General features: G+C 44.5%; 2 protein-coding genes across 2 annotated transcripts in view; one reads left to right on the top strand and one right to left on the bottom strand.

Annotated features, from left to right (window-relative positions):
• Nucleotides 1-24,303, top strand: part of MRPS5 (mitochondrial ribosomal protein S5) — a 1,175,798-nt gene that overhangs the window by 1,097,748 nt on the left and 53,747 nt on the right. The gene's annotated exons all lie outside the window — the stretch shown is intronic.
• LOC135312755 (syntabulin-like) lies at nt 447-24,266 on the bottom strand. The gene is given in 9 exon segments (XM_064448513.1): nt 447-883; nt 886-952; nt 954-1,596; nt 2,820-2,969; nt 3,963-4,166; nt 6,815-6,914; nt 13,429-13,548; nt 13,989-14,088; nt 24,240-24,266. Coding segments are annotated over 9 exon segments (1,848 nt in total).

Below are 24,303 nucleotides of genomic sequence, written 5' to 3'. Positions count from 1 at the left end.
AGCATGCTCCCTGGAATACATGTGTGACATCCTTAGCGGGAACAAGTCTCCGTGTCACTCAACACTGTAATTTCACAAAAGTTTTAGGTTAGTGCCGCCTAAAGAAATAGCCCACCTTTCTCTGGCCGTTTGCTCCCGTGCACGTCTCACGCTACTCTTGAGCCAGTGCAAAGTGCTGGTATATTTGCCCAGTGAACCAGCCAGGGAAACTCATTGAGCTTAACAAACAACAAATTAACATTCAGCAAACAAACATGAAAGAGAACTCACTGTATTCTCCTTGATCTCCCTGGTCATGTTCACTGTGCAGATATGTTGGCACCAGAAAGACACCAGCGCGGTGGGGTGCGGGGGTGGGGAACATGGTGACTGGGAGCAGGAGGACTATTTCTGTAGGCAGCAGTACTCTCAGAAAACACCAGTTACAAACATCCTGTAGAAAGGCTTTACCTTTTCCATTCTGAAACAAGTAACATGTTTTCAAACCGATTTATAGGGCAAATCAAATAGTCAAGAGCAAAACGGTGGACTAGGACAGAACTGCAAAACAACGCTCCAGTACTGTAAATGAGATCTGTTCCTGCTCCATGAGTACTGAAAGCCCGCATGATAGTTGGTACAACAGGGGCTGCTACAGCCAGATCGCTGGCGAGTCTGCTGCTCCAGTATGTCTTCTTTATTCCTGTCTGAGAAACAGTATTGACGTACCCAAAGACTTCATCATCGTGAGGTTCTGTAAAATCAAGTTCTTTCACAAAATGGTTTTCATTAACTCCGTGCTCCACCTTCCTGCATGGAGGTGTCACAGGAGACAAAAGGATGGTAGAGTTTGGCTCACCTGGAGTTAAGTCCACTACGATACCAGAATCACTGAGGCTTTCAAGAGAAATTGACCCAATTCCTTCAGGGAAGAAGGCGGGCTTAGAGGACAGGCATCTTGAGCTCTGAGCTCTGAACATGTTTTGAATGAACTGCTCCCCTTCTAGGCTATATGGCACCACATCAGTCTGGATGGTCTGCTCCACCATCATGTTTCTGACTTTCTCCTCCTCCTCCTGGGAAAAAGTTAGTTTCTCACCCAGAACATTTTCAAGCATCTCTTGATTCACAATAGAATTGGAGGGAGCTGAATCACTCAACTCAGAGGTTGTGGTGGTCAAACTCTCTTCAAATAAATCAGTCCCGTTAGCTGTGTCCTCATGAAGAAACAGCCCACTACCTGCCAGCTCCTCCAGAGCTTGGTCCTCTGTGGTGGGGCTGTCTGGCATCGTGGTACACAACGGCTTCCCCTCAGAGTCACATGTGTACTCTGGGCGCTGCTCGTCTCTCACAGAGCTCTTCAGGGCCATCTCCATGCTCGACACCAAAGATTCCAGTTTCTTGTTTTCAATGCTTACGTCTAGGAAGTATTTCTGAAATTTTTTGTCTTTCTCAGCCAAGCTCTTCTTCATGCTCTCAATACCTCGCTTGAGTTCTTTAATTTCCCTCCTTGCTTCCAAGAGGCTCAGCTCCATCTCCACATGATTACACTCGTCTTCGATCCAGTCTTCCTTCATACGTTCCACCTGAGCTTTGAGCTTTTCGATTTCTCTTTCCCTGGAGCAAAATAAAAATATCGTAACACTTCTGGTGACTGCCTAGTTGAAGAGTCAACGTGAGGCTCCACCTCACTGGGGTGGCTATGCTGCAAAGATGCTCCAAGGAAGAAGCAAATTCCTCCATGCATCATTTGCTGCCACCTCTGAGAGAACTGGCAGAGATGTCAGCTGGCTGCCAAGACGCACTGGCTGATTCCTAGCTGGAGTCACCAACCTGGCCACACAGCCAGCAGCCTTGTGGGCTATGCTGTGATCCTGGACACTTGGAGGTGAAAGTGGTGGCCTCTGGGTTAGGTCCAACCAGTACAGCGCTTGACATCTCACCTACTGCCTCACCCTGGAGGAAATGACAAACAGCTGCCTGGATGTGTCCCCTGTGCCTGCCAGCAGCTCGTCACGTATAGCCAGAGCCAACAGTGGCCTCAGACAGCAGGATGGCTCAGGGCTGCAGGCACCTGGCTTGCTTTGCACCGGGCTTGCTTGGCACCCCCCCAGCCCAGCATGGATCCAGAGGCTTCTGCCCTCACTTGCAAGCAAGTGGGGAGAAGGGCCCCCTGCGTGAGATCCAGCCCTCACAGGTACAGATGTCGGGCCACCCAAAGCAGGACCAAGGGGTCCCTGGGACTCTACCTGGGGGCTCCATTCAAACAACCCTTTGTGCCCGCTTGGGTTGTGTGTGCTGGAAAGCCAGTTCTCAGAGCACAGCTTTAGTAAAAGAGAGAACATCTGTTGCTGTGTAATGTACATTGTTGCTTCTTCGCTTAGCATCCATACAAAGTGCTACTGCAAAAAAGTCCATATCTAAGCAACAAAACCACAAGCGGGCACACTAGTTTGTGTCAGAGCTTTTCTTTCATTAGGGGAAAAGGGGGACATTTGTCGTCGTATTTTCTGAGCGAGGTGGAACTTTTTTTATGTATAAAAGGTCTCAGTGCTAAAGTAGGCTGGTGAAGAACTATCCTTTAAAAGTCTTCTATCGGGAAAGTTCAAAAAAAGGGAAAAAGAGACAGCCATATTTGTAACGAAAGTGCACGGTACATATTCAGTGAGCACACAATGAAACCTTAAATACCTGAAAACAACCTAATCAGCCCGATCATATTTCCAATCTCTTAATGAAAACTTTACATGGTCAAGAAAAGAGTAAAAATGATCAGGACTCCCATCCCTTAATGCTCCTGAATAAATCTTGTCCAGTCTTATTTCTGAAGTGAAATATACCTTTCTGTAACTTTGCACTCGGATTCCTTCAGCTTTTTTTTCAAATGCCGTATTGTAACTTCTTTCTGCTGCAGAGGAGTCAAATACCGCTCCGGATTTTCTGGCTTAGTGCTGCAGTTGTGACCACAAGAAATAGATTTCCCTGATCGCCTGAAAAGAAAAAAACCATCACACCATCACATAACATCACTCCTACAGTTCTTCAGTCCTGGCAAAAAGGAACACATCCCATAGACTGATATGGCGCTTGGCTCATTTTGGGCTCCTCAGTGTCCACACAAGTGACTCCCTCTGGCAAATCAAAGTACTTGAGAAAAGGGCTGATTTGTGGCTATAGTACAAAATTTACTATTTATCATACTTGTTTTCAGTGCCATTGCCTCAAATGAGACATTTAACTTTAAAACACCTAGCCATCTCCTCACCCAAAACGGTGCCCAAGAGCAGGCAGCTGGGCCATTGGCAAGGGCACCCAGCTGCAGACACAGCCAGGTAAGGAAGCGTACAGACTGAGTTCAGCTCCACATGTGAGTTAAGAAGCCGAGCACCCTGAAACCTACATTAATCCTATCTAGCTTTAGGTGTGTATCTGACGTGCTTGGCTGTTGAGTTGCCTGGGGTGGGAGGAAAGAGAGAGAAAGGGAGGGAGAGAAACAACAATTTCTTCTCTGCAATACGTGTCGCATGCTCCCGCAGGTATTAGTTTTCTTCCCTGTAGAGGAAACTGCACACAGAGGTACCTAAGGCCGGGCAGGGTGAATTTTCACCCGAGCATACAATATTTTCTATACAACCCCACCCAACTCTCTCCAAAGGAGAAAGGACCTTTCTGTGAAAGAACCAGGAAAGCCACATGAGAACTGACAGCATAAAACCACGGAAAGGAGCCTGCCTTGGAGTGAAAACCAGCTACAAAGTGCTTTGACTAAAAGTAACCTTGAATTTTACAGTACTGAAACAGTAAAACTTTTACATGGGATAGAGCACACTGTTGATTGTCGAGCCACCAATATGAAGAGTCACACCCATGCTGAGGAGCAACACGACCCCTTTGGCAAGCCAGACAACCAGCTGATGCCACATTTGAGTGCAGAGAGGGTAAGTCAGTGTGCTGAACACCAGGATGCTGAAATAAAGACTTACCTCGTCACTTGGCTGCTGTCACTTCCTTTGTTTGAGCCTGAGTTGCTTCTGCTGGCTAAAGAAGCCCCATAATTCTGACGGGTGTTCGCAGGACTCGGCTGGGTTTTGCTCAGTGTTGACAAAGGGGCCTTTTCACGGGAAGCAGGTGGGCTGGGTCTGGACTTGTTGGATAAGGATCCATTATTCTGACCATGAAGGCCACAACTGGAGGAGAACCAACATGGTTAAAGCATACTGGATTATCTTTATCACACAACTCATTATGTGTCTTATTTCACGCACAAAGCTGTCTAAACACTAAAACAGGTAGATAACTGTGAGTGGCCGGGAAGAAAGTCCTGAAGTCATCAGCCACTGCACACTCTTTCACTGACTGTGGGGCTCTCAGTCTGAATTATGTGATCTAGGGAAACGTTGGCCATTTTCACGTTTCTCTGTGGATAGCACGGTTCCCACTGACTCCACCAGATCATCCACATTCCCTGAACCTCTGACTCCATTAAGCAATGAGAGGACTGCAGCCTGGGCTAGGGCCAAAAGAACCACGCTTCAGCCTTCCCTGGCCAGACCGGCAGAGGGATGCCTGCTCATGGAGGTTTGCTCTAAGACTGCTTTCATGCTCCTTGGCAAGCAGCCTGAGGGATCACAGTGTGTGATGAAAACAGATTTGTTTGAGCCACTGTTCCTTTCTCTCTTTGGCATAGAGGGTGCTTCAGCTGCCACTGTCAACTATTCATAGAATCATAGAAGAGAATCATAGAATCATTAAGGTTGGAAAAGACCCCTAGGATCATCAAGTCCAACTGTCAACCCAACATCACCAAGTCTCCTAAACCATGCCCTGAGGTGCCACATCTACACATCTTTTAAGTACCTCCAGGAATGGCGACTCTAACCACCTCCCTGGGCAGCCTGGTCCAATGCCTGACCATTCATTTGCTTAGATATAGTTCAAAGCCTACGGTGAGCAGGCTGAAATAGTATTAAAATAGACAAAGAAAACCACAGATTTTTTTCTTCCTTCCTTCCTTCCTTCCTTCCTTCCTTCCAGTTTCCCTCATACGTATCTACCTTTCTTTTCCCACTCTTTATTAAATAACCTCACTGTCGACTGTGGGCTTGAAAGCAACTGCTATCTGTGCTGCTGGCAACTGCCAAAGGACTGAGGTGCTCTGAGCACAGCTTCCCAGGGTGGGTTCCTCGCTTGCTCGCTTGGTTTGTCTTCCTGCACTGCTACACTGCTACCTACATCCTCTCATGGAATTTGTTCTTCTCAACTGTAATGAAAGGGCTGGTTTCAGAAAAGAAAAAGGCAAATCCAGCCAACCAAAGAGGCCTGAACATAAAAATTTAAATACCACAGCACTATGAAGCAAGAACTCTTCTCAAGATTCCCTAACTTGGTTTCATCCCCCCTCTGAAAATGGAACAGTTTATAAGGAAAGTGGCTGCTGCAAACCTTCATCACACTGCTGTGGTTTGGGTGATTTTATAATTATTTTACAATGAAGTGCGGGACTGTGGTTTGTGACAACACTGAGATTTTTCAGAGGAAGTTGAGTCAAACAGTTAAAAGAGAACATATCGCAAAGGAGACCTCTCCTTCCACTTCGTACAGTACAGCATCAACTCTTGGGTGAGGCAGAATTCACATAGACTGTGCATAATGCAGCAATGCAATTGAAGGAGCATTATTACAGAGGACTTCTGTCTAATTAAGTGGGTCAGGATGCTCTAATTTGAAGTTACATTTAAATGCACAGAAATACATGCAATGATACAGAATCTTACTGCAAGTAAGGTGATTTTAGGGCTTCATATGATACTTAGTATTTTTCACACACACACACGCACCCCCGGCCAGTACCTTTACTGGTTAGATTTAATCTAGAGAGTGCTTAGGTAATGTTTATTTTTCTAATGAACAGTCTCATGACACAGATAGGAAACTGCTCATTAAGCATCATTCTGACAATCTCTGTGCGCTGGGGCACACTCCGACCTCAGAGACATCTGTGTGACTTAAGCCTAGAGGTATCCCACTGCCAGTCCCGGCCTGCCTGCCAGCACTTCCACAAAGGGCAGGAAACCCGTCCTGTCAATCTGAACTCTTTCCACCTACTCCAAAAAATGTAACCAGCAGGGATTTTGTGGGTGGAGCACAATGTGCGCTGCTCCACCCAAATGTCCTCATCCTCGCATTCACAAGCTCTCTGGATTTGCACTTCACAAATGATAGGGAGAAATCTTACAGAAATCTTTCTTGAAAGATTTGTTTAGATAGATAACTCATTTTTTTATATTTTTTTTTTTTGCATATAGTTTTAGTTACAGAAAGGTTGGGCAAGGGTGTTGAATACAAAAGCATCAAAGGCAATATTGTCTACTTCTTCCTACAAAAAATAAGGTCATGACCTGGAAAGGCACATGCCAAGCTGACAGTTTATTACAAAGAGAAAACAGTGATAAGACCAAAAGGTTAAGGTTAACTTCTTAGAGGTACTGCTGTTAAGCAACATATACCCAGTTGCCTCCTCCTCCACTCCAGCTGAAGTCTCTTCTGTCTTACCTGAGGGTATCTCCCATACTTGTTATGAACAAACAACACAAAAATACCTGTCGGCTGATCTGGCCTATTGACATGTTTTGGTCTCAAAAAATATAGCTTTTTTTTCCCCTTTCTCATATTACAGTTCTCATCAGTGTAAGTGCTGCCCAAGAGCATAGTGTTAGCCCAATTGTTTCAAAACTCACACTAGTGCTATTTTATGTATTAGCTGCAAGGCCTTACGTAGTAGTCTATCTCTGCACTAGCAACTCTCTCACTCTTCAGGAAAAATGGCTTTGCTTACTTGTGAGAAAAAGACCTTTTGCTTCCAGCAGCCGACACATGGGCTTCAGGCACTGAGGTACAGCCTGTGTTGCTTGAAGAGCTAAAATTGGTTTTAATCCCTGGAAAAGAAAAGGGACGAGTAAAAACACAGTGGAAATCATAACTCAAAGGCTGTTTTAAAAATCACGATGAACAACAAGCATCATCCCTTTGCCCATCCTGTGTGAATTTTAGCAGTTGCATGAATTTTCCAACAACCCTGATGTCAAGCACGTGATTTGTTCTGGATTTGCAACATTTCTTCAGAAGTGGCACTTAAACAAGAGCAGAGAAAAACCATTTGGACACAAACCCCTCACACTAAAGAAGCCCTTTTAGGACATGGCTAGGAACATTTGTTGTGACCACCTGTTTGCTTTCTTACAGCCGTCAATACAAGAATCAGGCTGCTCACATGGCTCCTGCAGCAGCACACAACTGTAACTGTAGATTTCGCTTGCTTTAAACCATAGGAAAACACTACGCGCTGGGGGAAAAGCCGCTTCCATTTTGGTCTCTGAGACGATGTACACATACATGCATATGTACATATACATGTGTATAGGCTAATAGGGTATATGCGTCTGCGTATGTACACACATATGCAGGTTCTCGTGGCACACAGAAGGACAGTAAAGCAGTTCTAATAGCCTTAAATCAGTCCAATAATCACGCGCGGCTCTCAAGTGCTTCTGGGGTGTTAAGCCATCTACCTGATTTCTGACTTTCTATGGATCACAGCTTTTATTTCCCAAGCCCTGGCATGTACAGGGAAAACCGCTTTCATTTTGCTACAATCAGTAGTAGGTAGAGCCACTAAGAAAGTCTTATCACCTGGAAAAATACCCACCCTAAAGTTAGGATTTTTTTCAGTCTGTCACTCAAATGGCAGATGTCCAAAGCCATATCTGGGCCTTACACTGCAAAGCCACAATATTGTACGATGACTTTAATCTGAGGGAATGGAAATAACTTTCCAACAGCCTTTAAACAGCTGGTCAGGGGGAGCATCTCTCACCTGAGAATTTCTGGGCGCCGTCTCACGCACAGACACCCCCAGCCAGCAGCTGCAGACTTACCATGAACCCCATTTTTGCTATATTTTCCATGATGCATCTGCAGATACCATCATCCCCCACTGGGGTGGATAAACCTTCAGCTGCACAGTCGTTCTTAAATCCTTTGCAGAACTGATGGTGATGTGCACGTCTTGTACCCCAGTTGACTACTTTTGTTGCTGTGACAATGTGATTGCGAAAGCTCACACATCTAAGTCCCAGAACAACCCACCTCAGCAGCATTAACCATGAAAGAGGCTGCCGTTTCTCAAAAACCATTTCTTTTGCCTGAACTGGCTATAACACTTGTTTTGCCCTGATCTGAGACTCCCCTGACTAAGAGGAGTGTCTTACCCACCATTTCCCACAAAGGATACCACATATTCAGTCATCATGAATTTCTCATTTGAAATTCATTCATACATATATTTCCATGCTGCAGCCACTCAGTGTCACAGTGCTGGCAGGCAAGACAACTTGGCACCATGCTCTGACGGAAACGCTCATGCCACACGTAATGGCATCCAACACTGAGAGGCCCGTCACTCTGGCCCCAGCCCACCTTGCAGCAGGCTACAAGCAGCAGCACACCCACTCCCTAGGAGCAGAGCTGTGCACCGCTCTGTGCAACGGGAAGAACAACACAGCGATGGCCAACAAAGTGCTGCAACGTTTTCCAGGATTGCTTCTTGCCTGCAAGACACTGGAGTGAAATAGTGCAGTATCAAGTGCTGTCCCTGCACTTTATTGCTCAGTGGGCAACGGCACTGAGCTAAGAGAGTGCTGCAAACAGCATCATGCTTTCTGCACTGCCTTTTAGCCTCCTTGCTGCCCTGACAGCACCACTACAGTCACCTAGCTCTAGCTGACATGGAGGGGAGAGGGGAGCCTGCAACCCCACGACTGCATGCTGTGCTGCCCACGATGAGGAGCGCAGGCAGTGCCAGCTGGCACAACCCAGGCAGAGGCAGAAAAGGCAGTGACGGTACGTCAGACGTGTGTGCACATCTGCCCCATGGGTTGGAGGACCACTGCTTAGGGAGCTAACACCATCCTGCCACAGCACTGCAATTGGCTGGGCAAGGTAGAACAGCTTAGGTATACTTGGTCTGCCAGGACAGTATGCAACCCCATCACATACGTACCTATGTCTATGGAGCCAGTATATACATTTCTTACACAGAGCCACACAACAACCGTACATGCATGCCTGGAGTATAGCATCCCAGTCTGCTATTTATAGCCATTACAGATGGTTGGATACCTTGTGGCATGGTCTTCTGGCCTCAAAAGTCAAATTTTGCTTGCACTTGAGCATGTAATATTTTTCCTTCTATAAGAATAAAGCTCAAACTTTCCTGTGTGCATTTGATTGTCCATGTGCTATCTAAATGGTAAGGTTACAACATAGAAAAAAGGAAGAAGTGTAAGTAATATCTGTGACAGGAACACTGACAGCTGAGCAGAACTGGATTCCTAAAACTCAGGATGCATCTGAGTTTAGTAAATCTTTTAAGCTAATTTAGACTTTTGGTGTAAGTCTTTCTTATTTGCAACTTCACCACTCTTTCATAGCTGCCAAAGTATAGAAACCACAGAACTACCTATCTTCTGACTCCATAAACATGACCTCTTAATATATATCTATGTGTGTGTATATATAGATATAAAAATCATTCTTGATGCTAGGTTTGCATATAGTCACCCAGTGAAACAGAGCTGTAAATGAAACAGCGCTGACAGAGACAGCTTGTCCTCAGAATGTAAAGCACTTCAATTTGCTGAGCTTCTGTGCCTTCAAAAGCATCCTGTTACACAGCAAAGAGACGAAAACACAAAAAAATATAAGTTCACCACTCCAGTGCAGCTGATGGAGGAATAAGTAGCGTGCTGTCCCTGTAGATAGCTTTATTTAGAGACCCCAAGGGAAGAGAGGGGGCCTGACTGCATAAGAACTTCCAGCAAAGCCGTTAGAAACAGCTGGAAAAGTAGAGATAATTCAGTTGTAATGCCCTTTATTGAAAGAATCTGTATTTTTAAAAGACTAAGTTTAATTTATCTTAAAACTTTTAACTCACAGCTACATCTCCACTTTCAATCTTTAACAGCATAAGCAGTAATATTTCCAGGAAACATTAATGCTACTTCTTTTCTATTTAATACGGGGTTGTTCCTGCAAGATTGTTTTTGTACACCACAAGCAATCTAGGAAAGAACACCAGACTGCTCACATGCACGAACAAATGTAAGAAAAAGAAGCTGCACAGAAGTGATGAAGTCTTGCTTCAGCATTTCCGGCTTTTCTTCAGATAACACCCTTTAAAAAATGACCCATGTTGAGGGCAAAGGCTGCCAGCAGGGAATGCACTCAATTCACAGTGTCAAGCTCAGCTGGCAGCGTGTTTTTGTTCCAGTCCCTGGCCTTTGACTTACTATGCGATTTACTATTACTATACATGAGACTCTTGCCTTGCACTTTGCTATAAATTTCACATCCAACAGTAACTGCGTAAATGCAGATATAATCCTGGGAGCAAGGATCAGGACTCTCCTCCACGTAGACTGCTCTATTCTTTGTGTGACAGAGAAGCTGCTCCCATGTGCTCTGCCGCTGCCCGTGTCCGACAGATACCCTCTACTACCCCGAGGTCTAAAGCCAGTGGAGGAAGCTGATGATGCTCTGTAGGTTGCAGTGGTTCAGAACTCTTGTGAGAGGTGTGGATTTGAACTCCTTTGGTCTAAGGAGGGCACTGAACTCAGATCTTTTCCCTGACCTCTACTTGCGCAGCTGCCACACAGAACAGGGTGGGTGGTAGCACCAGTGCTGGCCATAGTTCAAAGCAATGAAACGTGCTGGTTGCTGGCACTCACAGAGGTGGTCTGGCTCTGGTACAGAGGTTCAGAGTGAATGTGAGGCACGTGCATGGGCGCAAGCAGGGTACAAGTAGGTGGCCAAATCTGGGAGACGGGCACGCCTCTCTGGCCTCTCCTGTGGACTGGTAGAGGTGCGTTCCTGCCTGGCATGCTCTCTGCTGTGAATCTTGGATTGTAGTACCTAACCACCCCCTCTTATTGTATATGCAGTTTAGTCATCAAGCGCAGACTTGCAAGTTGTGCTCCCAGAATGACAGTGAGAACCTGAGCACAGCAATGCCTGGCATCAGCATCCCCTCCCCTATCCCACTGCGCTGGCCAAAGAAGCTATCACTTATCACTCTTGGGTGGACATCTACCTGACTGCTTGCCTGTGCCCTCTCATCAGACAGATCTGTTAATCACGTTGCAGCTGATTGCACAGCGCAGTAACGGCTGATAAATTGGCAGCTGGCAAACATGCAGTCAGAGAAGACGTGGAGCAAAACTTTCAGTGTGGGTGACCATCAACTGTTCAAACCTGCTGGGTGAGGAGACTTCCAGCTCAATGCCAGGCAGAAGACTTTGGGGAAGAACTTCAACGCAGATCCTGCTTCCCTGCATTTAGATCTAAACTTGATTTTACTTGACCCCCTCAATTCATACTGCTGGTTGTGTGATCTGAACTAATTATGCATCTTGATTTTTGCTCATCTAGTTCACCTACTTTTCTTACTTTGGAAGAAAGTTTGTTATCAAATAATCAAAATTTATCTCATTAAGCAGTTTTCCAATCTCATCTAAATACTATAGCTTTGGTAGTAATCTGAGCTGCATTCATGCAAAGTATAAGCACTGCAGATCTCCAAATAAATACGGAATGTGGCTTGTGTATGCCGTGAAACCACAGTCAGTCAAGCTCATCTCTAAAAACAGTCACTACAAACTAATTACTGAGATTGGCTGAGAGCCATCATGTAGACTCTGCATATCACTGTATCCTGAGCCAGCATTTTTCTTCATTGTTTTTAATTCATGGATTTGCAGAGCAGCCACGAGCAGATGTTGGAACAGACAAAGAGCATTACAAGGTGGGGTTTTTTTCCTGCTTTATATACCTTACAGAGATTCTTCGTACGGAAATTAGCCTGACCTAATTCTTTTTTGTGATTCTATATGCAGTTTGAGCTCTTCTAATACCACTTTAGAACAGCTGCCAGCAATTTTCCCTCCTCATCCTGAAATGACCTTTGCTGGGGGAACACATGTTCACGGAGAAGACAACAGTCTGGACAACTTATCTTTCTGTTCAAACCAAAAGGCTCTTTCGATCAGAGATGGAAGGATGCTACTTTGCTACTCCAACCTCATTAGAAACATTGAGACTGGAGGTTCAAGGAATACCAATAGATGTATAACATGATACTCAACTTGTATATGACAGTTTTGGAAAAACCTCTGTGATGTGTAAATCCACCTACGGACAAGTCTTTAATAAGGAAGCATGTGGTGTCACCTCAGGAGTTTTCTCATATACCTGGCAGTACTACCTGGTCTGCTTGAATAGAAATGAATAGGCTGGTCAGAAGTACTTTTAGAAGCTGGAAAACATCATCTTTGGCAGGGATGACTTAACAGGACACAGAAAGGGAGTGAACTCCGTCATAGACTAGGTCAACATGCCAGCCGTCCCGTTATGTTGGTGGCAGAAGTTTAACAAAGGGCTTTCAGAGGCCTCTTCAACACATCTCCTAAATCTGGTTCCAATGCACAAGGAGGAGAGAGGCTGGCTGGTGCACAGCAACAAACCCCGCAGGCATGCATTCACAGCAGCAAATGCTGCAGGTATGTGTCCACAGCATATATGCAAACACATGAAATCACATGCTAAACCTGATTCAGCTGAAAGCTTTTGCACAATCACCCTTAATAGAAGGCACATGGTTTTCATTATAATGTGCATAAAACATTTTAAATCAGTTTTACCTGTTTTCAACAGGGAAGAGAAAACCACCAGAATGAGAAACATATGCGAGAGGTAACTAACTAAGCAGCCCTGCAATCCCAGGATCAAAAGCAAAATTTGTCATAAAGCTAGCCAAACATTTACTGTAACGCACACCTTGAAATTATTACAAAAAAATAATAGAGATCAAGTGCCATCTACTGAAACGAACAGTAAAACCCTACCCAGTATATTGATTGGTTGCCTAAACTATATTTCTATAGTTCTAAAGAAAGACAAGGTGGGTCTCAAAGCAATGAATGTCAAGTTACGACTGCTGTCATTTGCTTGTTTTTCCCCCCAGTAGCACTCTTAGCATTAAGGAACACTAAGGACAGACATGAAGCCTGTGCTTTTTCAGCCTATTAATCCTTGAGGGTTTGCGGTCACACCGTATTCTGCCAACTTTTTTTTTACTAAAGATCACTGCTCTTGCCATCTTGCATACCTGCCTCAACTCTGACCTCTAAACCTCAGTGCCCTTCTTACGCCAGGAGCTCAGCCATCTTTTCCCGATGGAGGAGGAGCATGTCCCCACAGTCCCCAGGAGACCTGCATCTCTATCAAAAGGCATTTGGCACTAAAAGGTGAATTGGCTGGTACAGGTCTCACCTTGTCCAACAGCCCAGCGGCTGAGGCGCTCCCTGCAAAAGTCCCATATCTGCATCCCCTACTTACTCAGATTTGCAGTTGGAGCCGTGGCTTTCTCACGGACCACGCGCAAGGCTGAGCTTGAGGTTGCAGGCATCCTGAGGCGAGAATCTCCCTTTAACAGTTGGCGTCCCACTTTCAGGAGATCTGGAGTGGTATCAGGACAATTAATGGGCCAGAGAGAGAGAGAGAGAGAGAGAGAAGAGTTATGGTGTGCCTGCTGGGTACTTGGCTTCAAACCCCCAATAAAAGAGTAACTAGATTATACAAAGTGGAAGAGCTTCCCTGGGAGCAGACTCCCTGCATCCCCTCAGCCTGCTCAGCAGCCTGCTACTAGGGCACTCGTCTCCTTTGTGCTCAAGTCCAGCCTCCAAAAGAGGCAAACAGATCTAAGTAGAAGTTTCTTTTCCCTTTACTGAACTAAGTAACAGGCATCTCCTTTTAATGTTCTTTTCCTTTGTGAGGAAGGACGTAAGCACCTAAGTGCGCAAGATTTGTGCCCGAGACCCTGAATTGTAGGTGGCCTGTGCCACCAGCCCAGAGCTGAGCACATCATTGCTTAGGACAGATGGGATTCAGGCTTTCGCCTTTTACTTGCCCATTCCTCCTTTGTAACTTGCTGACTTCTTTTCGGGATCCTCTATTATCTCTGTGATGTCTGGGTGCCTGCTGCAGCCTGAGAGTCTTCTGAACAAAAGGAGATATATGTCTTGAGGGGCCTCAGCCCAACCAAGCAACATCAACAATAATTTTTTAGAAAGGGTGGATCATACAATCTGTGACATTTTTCTAGAACACTTTAATTTAACAGGAACTGGCAGATTTGGGTTCAAAAATACAAAACACTTGAAAGCCAAAACAGTCTTTGTAGGTGCTACTTTGTTTATTCTTCTTTGAAAGAAATACGTGGCCCTTTGAATATGTTATCCACACCAATTCAACTCAATTTGTTGAAATTCAAACTCTAAATCTAAAACATATAAAAATCCTAAATAAAAAACCATAGCGCTATGCTAATAATTTTTCAAAGATGCTTTTTCAGCATCTTTTGCTCAAAATATTTGTCTTCCAATTATATTCCGTTCTTATCTCTTGGAAGTTACACAGCACTTTTTTCACTTCAGTGCAATTCAGTTAGCTTATACCCTAAAAATTCTTCGCTCCTGCTAACAAAATTCACGGTGCAACGGGAGATACAGGCTGTCCATGTGCAATGCTAGCTGCCTTGGGCAGCGGTCCTCAGAAACAGGACAAATGGACAGTGCCCAAGCCTATCAGGGATGAACAGGAGAGGAAAAGGCATCTAATTAGACTTACTTGAAGATCCAAGTGTGATCTTCAAACACAAACTTTCTTCCGCAAATGAATGTCTAAGACTGGGTTTCCTTTCTGTTAAACAAAACAAAACAAAACAAAACAAAACAAACATAAAAAAAAAAAAAAAGAAAAAAAAAAAAAGAAAAAGAAAAGAGACAGAAACCGTACTTGGCTTCAGTAAAGGCTAACAGCAGAGCTGCCATAGACCTGATGAGGAACACAGGAGACCGGGGTGGGATTCATCTGACTAAGCATGGATGTCTCTAATGTAGACACCCATGTCTGAGCCAGCCTCGGTCCCATATTTAGGCAACCGAGAGTTCGTCAATATAACCAGTGAGTTCAAGGTACTCCCTCACCCCCGAAACAGCTCCCACAACGGCCAGGAGAGAAACGGCAGATTCACCTGTTAAAGCTGTTCCACTTCTGATCAGCAATGGGACCAGTCACTGGGGCAGACAAGGGGGGCGCCCCCCCATCTGCAGCCCACAGCTCCTGAAGGTTGTCCAAGGAGACCCGTAGATTCGGTTTTCACCTCTCCTGAATCACAAATACCGAGGGATTTACCCCAGGCAGAGGAGCCCCAGCGGGATCCGCCGCCTGCGCTGGGTCCGTTGACCCAACTGGCAGGGACCGGTCAAAAACTGCCACGGGGGGGACCCAGGCGTTCCGATGCACGCGGAGGGGGCTGGGCTATGCAAATGAGGGCACCCCCAGCAGCCGCTTCCCCCCTGCTGCCAGCCGCCAGGCCTCACAGCACCAACTGCTACAACACACCAAGCCTTCACAGGGTGACGCCTCTCTGTGCTCAACTCCGGGATGCAAGCTTCGAGGTTAGCGCGGGCTTCAGCCTGGGCACGGCATCCTCACTCACGGAGGGTGACATGTGCGCGCTCATTTCCCTCTGAAAGAGTTAAAAATAACATTAGAAACCCTCAAGCTGACACAACAACATCTTCAACTCGTTTAAACTAGACACAGGAGATGTTTCTGTGATCCGAGTTTTTAAGAACAAAAATACATGCTTTTTTGAGCCTGCAGCCGTTTTAATGCTGACTCTACTCCAGCAGTGCTTATTGAGAATGAAATCCATGTGCAGAGAAAGTAAGGATCTCCCTTAGCTGCCCGTGTCTGGGTACCTATTGGTGCTCAGTTAATATCTGGAAGTGTCTTAGACTGGAAGCATTTTTGTGTAGTAATGGAGGGCTGTGTTCCGTTAAGTAACAGGGAAGACTATATCCTGTGACCTTTTCTCTGGTGGCTTGGTATGTATGTGCAGCAGTTGAAATAAGCCCAATATGGCTTCCTGGAGACCAAAGCGTTCTGGAAGACAGTGCTGAGCAGTAGGCTACTAGTGCCTGCAAAGTTCCTGTAGTCTCTTTCTTCCCCACTCCCCAGCAGATTCTGGGCTGAGATGCACCCAGATTTTCCAGGCAGTGATCAACCTAGTGGACGATAAACTGGATTTTCCTTTAAACTGGATTTTCAGTTAATTGAAGTTAGTTAGAACTTGGTTGCTTCTGCAAATTGTAGATACCTATCTGCACCTTTAGACTTTCTAAATGCCAACAAATTTATTTTTTTTCCCAACAGGAACAGTGAAGCTAAATGCTCTTTGGCTGAATAAGCAGCACTGTATAAAATGTCTCGTGTGTGAAGATGTTTTTTGTACATTTATAATCGTGTTGAAGTAAAAGAATAGTATGAAGTCGTTCTTCTAACAGTTATTCAGTAGGTCTACAGTAAGTAAAACCACGCTGGAATAAGAAGGTCTGCTAACGGTGTGCTAACAGTGCTTATAATTAGTGTTCTGTTAACCAATGAGTTGGGTTTTCCCGGGCATAAATTGTGTTAGGAATGCAAAGCAAGGCTGACATCAGGAATGAATACTTCCCTGGTTTAAACAGCTTGCATCATTCCATCCAAACTCCGCTCAAATTCTTGCTTTGGAACCCAGAAAGAATGAGTCACATGTGGCTGTAGTTCATCATAGGTGCCTCTTTATTGAGAAACGAAACCTCTTCTGAGCCTGAAAGGTCGTAGCTTTATGTTGAATACGCGTAGGAAGTTTGGAATAGAGATCAATGTTTGGAATAATGACCAAGTAAAAGAGCAGTGAAAGGGTAATCACTTTGTGGTTGTATTTATTGCTTGTATTTATTTTTCAGTGACTTCAGTTCCTCTGTCTGAGGTAATGTGAAGGTCTCCTCTCATCTGGATGCTACTGAAGTCCAATAAAATCACTCAGCCAGCGGAGTGCATGGAAACCACCTCTCTGTGCAGAGGAGTTGTGTGTTGTGCAGTTTATAGGGTGGGGCAGAAACATGATCTGCTGTGACTGTCCTCACTTCACAATTGCAAATGAATAGCAGCACTGCTTAACGCCTCATGTGGCTTTTTGGAATACCGCTGCCTTTACATGCAGGCTAGCGCGCATATACCGTCTTCCTTTCTGCATCGGTTCAGAGGTGCAGGGAACATACAAAAATCTGCTACTGTAAAGTGGCAAACATTATTACTCTGCATATGCTAGACTGACAGCACTGTCACCTATCTGGCCTTCTGGTGGAATGTACAACAGTGGGTCATCACCTCAAAAACACCCTTGGGAATTCCGTTAACTTGGGAGGTAGATCCTGATGCAAATTACTAATTTCATTCTTCCATGACAGACAGCAGAGCAGCTTAACAGAGCACAGGGAAACTTCTGGCCATTAATAATCAATGAAGGGAAACCGTGAAGGTACTGAATAAGTGCAGTCCCTCTCCTGTCCTGCCCAGTCCAAAGATAATATGAAGCCTTTGTACCTCAAATACTTCTAAGTTTTGTGTGTCCAGTTTGTCCATAGTTGGCATCTACCAGACACGGCTGCATCCAGTGATGACAGCTTTTAATTCTCTGCATTTTACACACTGATGTGGATGCGCACGGGTAGTTTAGGCATGTCGAAAGTTAACTCCTTTCGGCCTTGTCAATGAGAATTCTTGATTCTCTTTTAATAAGCACATCTTTATTCTTACCGAATCTGTGTTGAATTTCACCTTTTCAAACTAATGAAGCTTCACTTTTATTTTTAAGTCCTCTTGCAAGCAGCTTGACAGATTTTTCTAATCTAATAAACTGAATGCGAAGCCGGAGCGACCTCCTGACATCATTCTGTTACTACTTATGCAATCGAGGAGAGAGCTGCAACGTGGCACTTGGAGTATGGATCCAGTTGTTGCCCCAGCGCCACTCAGTGATGTGTTCTAGCTGAAGTGGGGAATAAAACAAGTGGATTTGGGGGTTACTTTTTTCCTTTGCTCTAGTCAGCCATGTATTTGTTGAAATTAGAAACCTATTTCTGTCGACAGATTCTCTGAGCTAGCAGGTAATGATGTCTGGGGTTTTATAGCAGTGATAAGAAATAATGCTAAAAGGATATACAACCGTAGACTTTAATTTTTTTTTCCTTAAAGGCTATTGTTTCTATCTGTACTGAGCAATAGAATACAACACAGATGCTGAATACATGAAAAGGAACATTAGAAGTTGTCATCTCATCTGATCATGAAGAAAATGTTTGTAGTACTTGCATTACAAAGAGGATAGCTTCTGATGCCTCTGCTGAGGGGAAGGAGGGACACAAGCCAATGTCCTAGGCAAGTCAAATTGTTTTGGTCTGATTTTGAAAAAGACAGGTAGTATTGTTACTTGAAGCATTAGATTTGTCTAAATAGCTCTGGGCCTTACAACTGTCCTACGTTCTCCCTGACACACTGAATCCTTGAGAGCTGAGTGGCTTTTAGATTGTAAAATATTTGGGCAAATTATGAATTATAACCCATTTCTGACAGGAAGTTAAAGTATGCTGAAAATTGGACTCGTGTTCTTTAGCAGTTCACATTTTCTTTAATTGCAGACAACAACAGATAGCAGAAAGGGGAAAAAAAAAAAGAGAAGCAGCGCAGCAACGAAAGAAAATGGGGGAAGAAGCCCAAAGGCTAATGAAAGAAGAAGAAAACAAAACTGATGTAGAAGCGTCCGGACACAAACCAGGCATCAGTGGCACAGTGCCAAGGAAAAAGAGAACTTCAGCTCTACAACATACATATTGGTATTGATTTAAGTATTTCTAGGGCTTCAGCATTTCTAGGACTCCAACCGTTTGGTTTCAGGGCATTCTTCAGGGCATCTTGGAAGGCAGGGTTCTCTCAGAATATCTTCAAAGACTAGTAGGTGGTTATTAAAGGAGAAAAAAAGCCCACAGAAAATCATGCCTTGATGGAATGAAGTTTCCTGCAATAGTCCTATTCCAGCACCCTTCTTTGCAGCAAAAGTGATTGAGCAAGGATGTTGATTGAGAGACATCCTTAATGAATAGTTCAAGCCTAGAGAAAAGAATGGAAATACCTAAGAGTGTGGTAAATCTCCTGTATTGTCTATGCTTACCCGAAACATGTAATTAAACAGTTTTAAAGAACCCTTTGCTTCCTGCCTGATCGAGAATGGCTGCTTTTGCCTTTCCATAAAGGTATTTATAAATGTTTCACATTTTTCCATGGGAGATAATATTGACGCGTGCAGAAGAAAATTACTTGTTAAAGGTGACCTACGACTCTCAACGTCCTCCTGGTAGAGTACACTCTGGTAGAGCACAAGTTACAGCTGAACACAAAAGTGGATTTCTTGTCACTTTGTCACCTGCAGCCCCTGTGCTACCATGCCCCTTTACAACACTACAGTGGTTAACAGCAGGGGCATCGCTACACAGCAGTGGTGCGTGCTGCTCCTTTCTTATGAAGGCTAATGTTGTGAACGTAGGGGAGCAATTCAATCGCTTACTTGTATTGGTAAATTTGTATTTCTAGCAGAAATTCTTCTACTTCCTACATTAAGGGGGAAAAAAAGTCTCACGCTGTACACTTGTTGCATAGGTAGTACAACTGAAAAAAAGGTGTCCTCCTGTGAATACACCTAAGTGTGAAATTTCTCAGTTCAGTTAACAGCACTTCTCAGGTTCCATTTTTGTACACTTACTGTATGTATTTACAGTGGGATTCCACTCAGAAAAGCGTGCAAGGTAAATAGGCAGTAGAAGACAACAGTAGTTTAATGAAGAAGAAAAGTTAATGTCTGCTGGAGGGAAAGGTGTGTGGGAGGAGGAGGGTCCATGTGGTCATTATGTGCAGCTCAGAACTTCAGTGAATACCTCCTGCATCTTCTGCTGTGCGGATGCTATTATCCCTGAATTCATGGGCTGTCTTGTGGCAGATGAGCGAGGACAGCAAATTCTGTGCCTGAGACGGGTTCCCTGTGTATCCAGGGTCCTGTGAAGTTGTGACAGAACGGGAAGGGGCGGGGGGACTAGATCACCTCTGCCTCGAAAAATAGAATTTTTAACTAAGTTGTAAGACACAAGTTCTGCTTAAAAGAGAAGTACTTGAGAAAGTAAAGACAGTAAGACTTACTCTGAATGGCCTTTGTCATGGAGAAAAGTTTAAAAAAATATTTAGTATGCTTGTCATGCTGCTTAAAATCTTGCACAGACCAACTGATTTGACAGCAATTTTTAGACATTAAAGAAGTCATTGAGAAATGTGAAATTTTAAAACACCTTTTAGAAAGCAACAATATGCACTTTTGTGTGTATCTTCTGCGCAAGTGTTCTGGCTGGAGTAGAATCGATGACTACAGTCTGTCCGGACTGAACAGCAGTATGGCAAGCAAATCTGCTCCTAGTACACACCTCTAAAGTATCTGATGGTGGATTGGAGATAAGAAGAAAGTCTGTGAATAAGCTTTAATAGCAATCCGCGTCTGTCCTTTCAACCACACTGATGAAGCAAGGAGGCACATGTCATAATTCTTTCCCTATTGCTGACACAGGGCAGGGAAACCTAATACCTGTTGCCTAGTTTAGGTTGGAAGCGACATCGCATCTTTCTAAAAAAATTAGTTTAGTGCTTACTATTGCTATTTCTGAGACAATGTAAAATAGGTGCAAATAGATGTTATTTATTAAAAATAAGAAAACATTGGCTAGTTAAGAAGTTAGAAACAAAGCCGCTGACTGCGTCATGAGAATGCTCGTGTGTTTTTGAGCCTTCAGCCGTTTTAAAAACGATTAGGTGCTGCCACCTCCTGCACATCAGCCCTCCTGCGTTGCTTTGCCCTCTCCTGCTGCGTACTCACACTGTTTTGCTGTTCTTCCCTCCATTTCCCTGCCTGTACTTGAGCACAACTGCTCTAGGTATTGCTCCCATCTACTCTACCAAGTCCTGACATAATGCCAGAAAGGGTACAGTGCTCTCGCAGGTAGTAGTCTGTATGTCAAAACAGCATGCATTGGTTTCATATGTTTTCCTGCGCTATAGTTGCTTGTGTTTGCAATGTCCCATGTTCATTTGTCTGAAGGGTTTTGGAGGAAAATGCTCCCCTGTTCTGCTCATGTAGGACATAAATAAAACAGTGCTTCAATTTTAGCGCATTTCTAGCGGTTGGGATTTAGGTGAGGTGGTTGATTTGGGGGGGGGGAAAGAAGGCAAAATGAGGAAGTGATCAGAAGTGAAGAACAGCCTTGTGAGTGGGTGGACCTAAGTAAGCATGCAGGTGAATCTCTGGTGAGGCGGTGGGCAGTGCCTGTGCCTGGGTGTTTTCAGCAGCTGAGAGGCATGTTGGGTACCTCTTCAGCTGAATATTAAAGAAAGGCTTCTTTGAGCCTGGATTAGAAAGAGAAATGCATAATGGGATTATCAATAGGTGTTGCTTCAACCAGGGAAGGAGCCGACTTGGTTCCTATGCTACCCTGTAAGCATGAATTCAAGCAGCCCCCTGCTACCTGACCCTTAACCTATGCCCTGCTTGTCCTCCCCACCTGCACACTTTGAGGCAAGACTTCCCAGTGTGGTATGAACAATTTCTCAACTCAGAAAAAGGAGGAGGTTTTATTGAACTCTTTGGAGGCTAATGGTCCTCCCCTAGCTGCTCCATACAGCACCAGCAGGATCCAGGTGAATCATGACTAAGAGTAAAGCCAAATATTACATGGGGAAAAATCAAGATGGTACATTTGTCACAACAACTGGGATATCCTCTGTGGATCGGGAGCAAAGGCCAGTCCCACAAAGTCTGGGACTGGAGCATTTATCGTGGTACTTCAGGCCTCTTCTTACAAAGGGTACCTTGAGCTGTCTACATGCTTGCAGGATGGAGGAGGAAAGGTGGCAGCTTGGAAGCGAGCTGTATTTCAGGAAGAGATCAGAGCACGGACTTCTATCAGGAATGTGACGGGAACTCTCTTGCTGAGCATAGGTAAATAACTTATGAGAGTTGAGCGGACAGAAGATTTTTAAGGGCAAGAAGCAATTTTGACATTATTCTGGTGTTAGCGCCTTGTGTCTTAAACATGGACCATGTCCAAAACATGGTTTGAAATGAGTTCAGCCTATTGACATTTTAAATGTAAGTGTAGGTTCATACTGCTTTGTTGCCTGCTTGCTGCAAAAGACACCCACGTAGTCACAGGTGAATCTCTCTCCTAGAACTGAAGATCTAAACTAGTCCTCTAAACTAGGCTCCATTTCACCACCACTCACAGCAAAGATCACTTAAACAATAGTGGCTGTTAAAGAGAAACCCAAAATTGTGATAAAGATGGTAAAATCACATATAAAATATTGCGCTCTCAGCCTTGAACAGACATGCTTTGAAGTAGCAATAAGGCATGTTGTGTCATGTGTTCTAGTCCCATCCCCTCCACCCCCCAACCTATTAATTTTGGCCCTTGTGCCCAGGTACTTAAAAGAAAAGCTTTTGAAAGTGACTTTGCAGCAACTATGTATTGCAGTAGTGTCATAAGGCAAGTCAAGTGGCCTGCAGGAACCCAGCAAGGTAGGTGAGCATGGAAGAGGGTGTTGCTGGCAGAGGAAGCAAGACGCTCTCATCTTCTCATCTTTGTGAACTCTTGGAGCCTGTGTTACATCAACATGCCTGTTCGATTTCTCTTCCTTAGTGAAATGCTTAATGAACACTAGGGAATCTGTTGCAAACACAAGTAATTCAGAACCCAGGCATTACAAGGATGCAAAAGGTCTCTGAATTGCCTCTGTAAGCATTGGTGCATATCACCCTCTTGAGTGTTGCAAATGCTCCCCACATGCTGGCCAACTATTCCTCCTTCCTTGTGGCTAATTCTTCCCCAAAGCGGCAGGGCAGTGCATGGCGTTGTCTGGCTTCACTAGGCTTCTTCTGCTCTGGGTTGCACAGAGAAATATTACACTTGCTTTGCTGGAGGGGAGAACAGGAAGCCAGTGAGGTTTAACCGGCCAGAGGTGTTGTTGAAAGGTTGGGTGGAGGCAGGCAAACACCGCTATGTCGTCTGTTGGTTGGCATTGCCCTCCTCTGAACTATGCACGGATTTCAAGTTTTGGACAGGAAGAATTTGTGGTTTGATGGTCACAGTGGCATCTCGGTGGGCACACTGAGACTGCATGGCTCTCAGATTAATTAAACAAGGTATTCTGGACTTCTGTTTCATGCCGGGAAGACTGACACTCTCCTGGCAGCACAGAAATGAGCAGTTACAAGCTTCTGGAAGATTGCATTGAATTAAAGATTAGGCACTTGCATTTGTTAACTCAGCATGGGTGCAGTCATGCAGGTGGCATGTGTGTCCACAGACCAACTGGAGCCTTTTTCTCTGCCTGAGTGCTTATGCTTGGAGCTGTAATGAAGTTTTTCTCAGCAGAATTCTGTTCTTTGGGTCCTGATGGTTCCTTATGCCCTGATACAGTGCCTCCGCCAGCTCTGCCTGTGGCCAACAGCTCAGCTGAGACCGGCTATTTTATATGGCTTTGCTACAATAAAACACTCACACATTTACCATTTCTAACAGGCTTCATTGAACTTGTGATTATAAAGGTAATTTACAATAAAACAATTAAATAAACAATAAGCTAAAGCACAATACATTTCAAAGGGCTCATATGACTACAACATTCCAACACATTAAAACTTTAAAACAACATTAACACTCAAATTGTACCTACACCTATACTTATCTTTCTAACACGTTTCAAGACTCTCAACAAAGTACCTTTTTGGTTACAGTCCCTGTAAACACACAAGACCAGTGAAACACTCAAGCAATTGTACAACTGAGAAGAACACTACACAAGACAGGAACAAACAATGTGCTGGAAACTGCCTGGGGAATAGGGGGTTGACCTCTAAATTGAACTGACTCTTTGGACAACGAATGGATAACACTAGCATGCTCTCTGGAATACATGTGTGACATCCTTAGCGGGAACAAGTCTCCGTGTCACTCAACACTGTAATTTCACAAAAGTTTTAGGTTAGTGCCGCCTAAAGAAATAGCCCACCTTTCTCTGGCCGTTTGCTCCCGTGCACGTCTCACGCTACTCTTGAGCCAGTGCAAAGTGCTGGTATATTTGCCCAGTGAACCAGCCAGGGAAACTCACTGAGCTTAACAAACAACAAATTAACATTCAGCAAACAAACATGAAAGAGAACTCACTGTATTCTCCTTGATCTCCCTGGTCATGTTCACTGTGCAGATATGTTGGCACCAGAAAGACACC

Source organism: Phalacrocorax carbo, chromosome 3 (assembly GCF_963921805.1).
Source record: "Phalacrocorax carbo chromosome 3, bPhaCar2.1, whole genome shotgun sequence".
Taxonomy (NCBI): Eukaryota; Metazoa; Chordata; class Aves; order Suliformes; family Phalacrocoracidae; genus Phalacrocorax; species Phalacrocorax carbo.
Note: the sequence above shows the minus strand (reverse complement) of the source record. Positions and strands in the feature narration are given on the sequence as shown.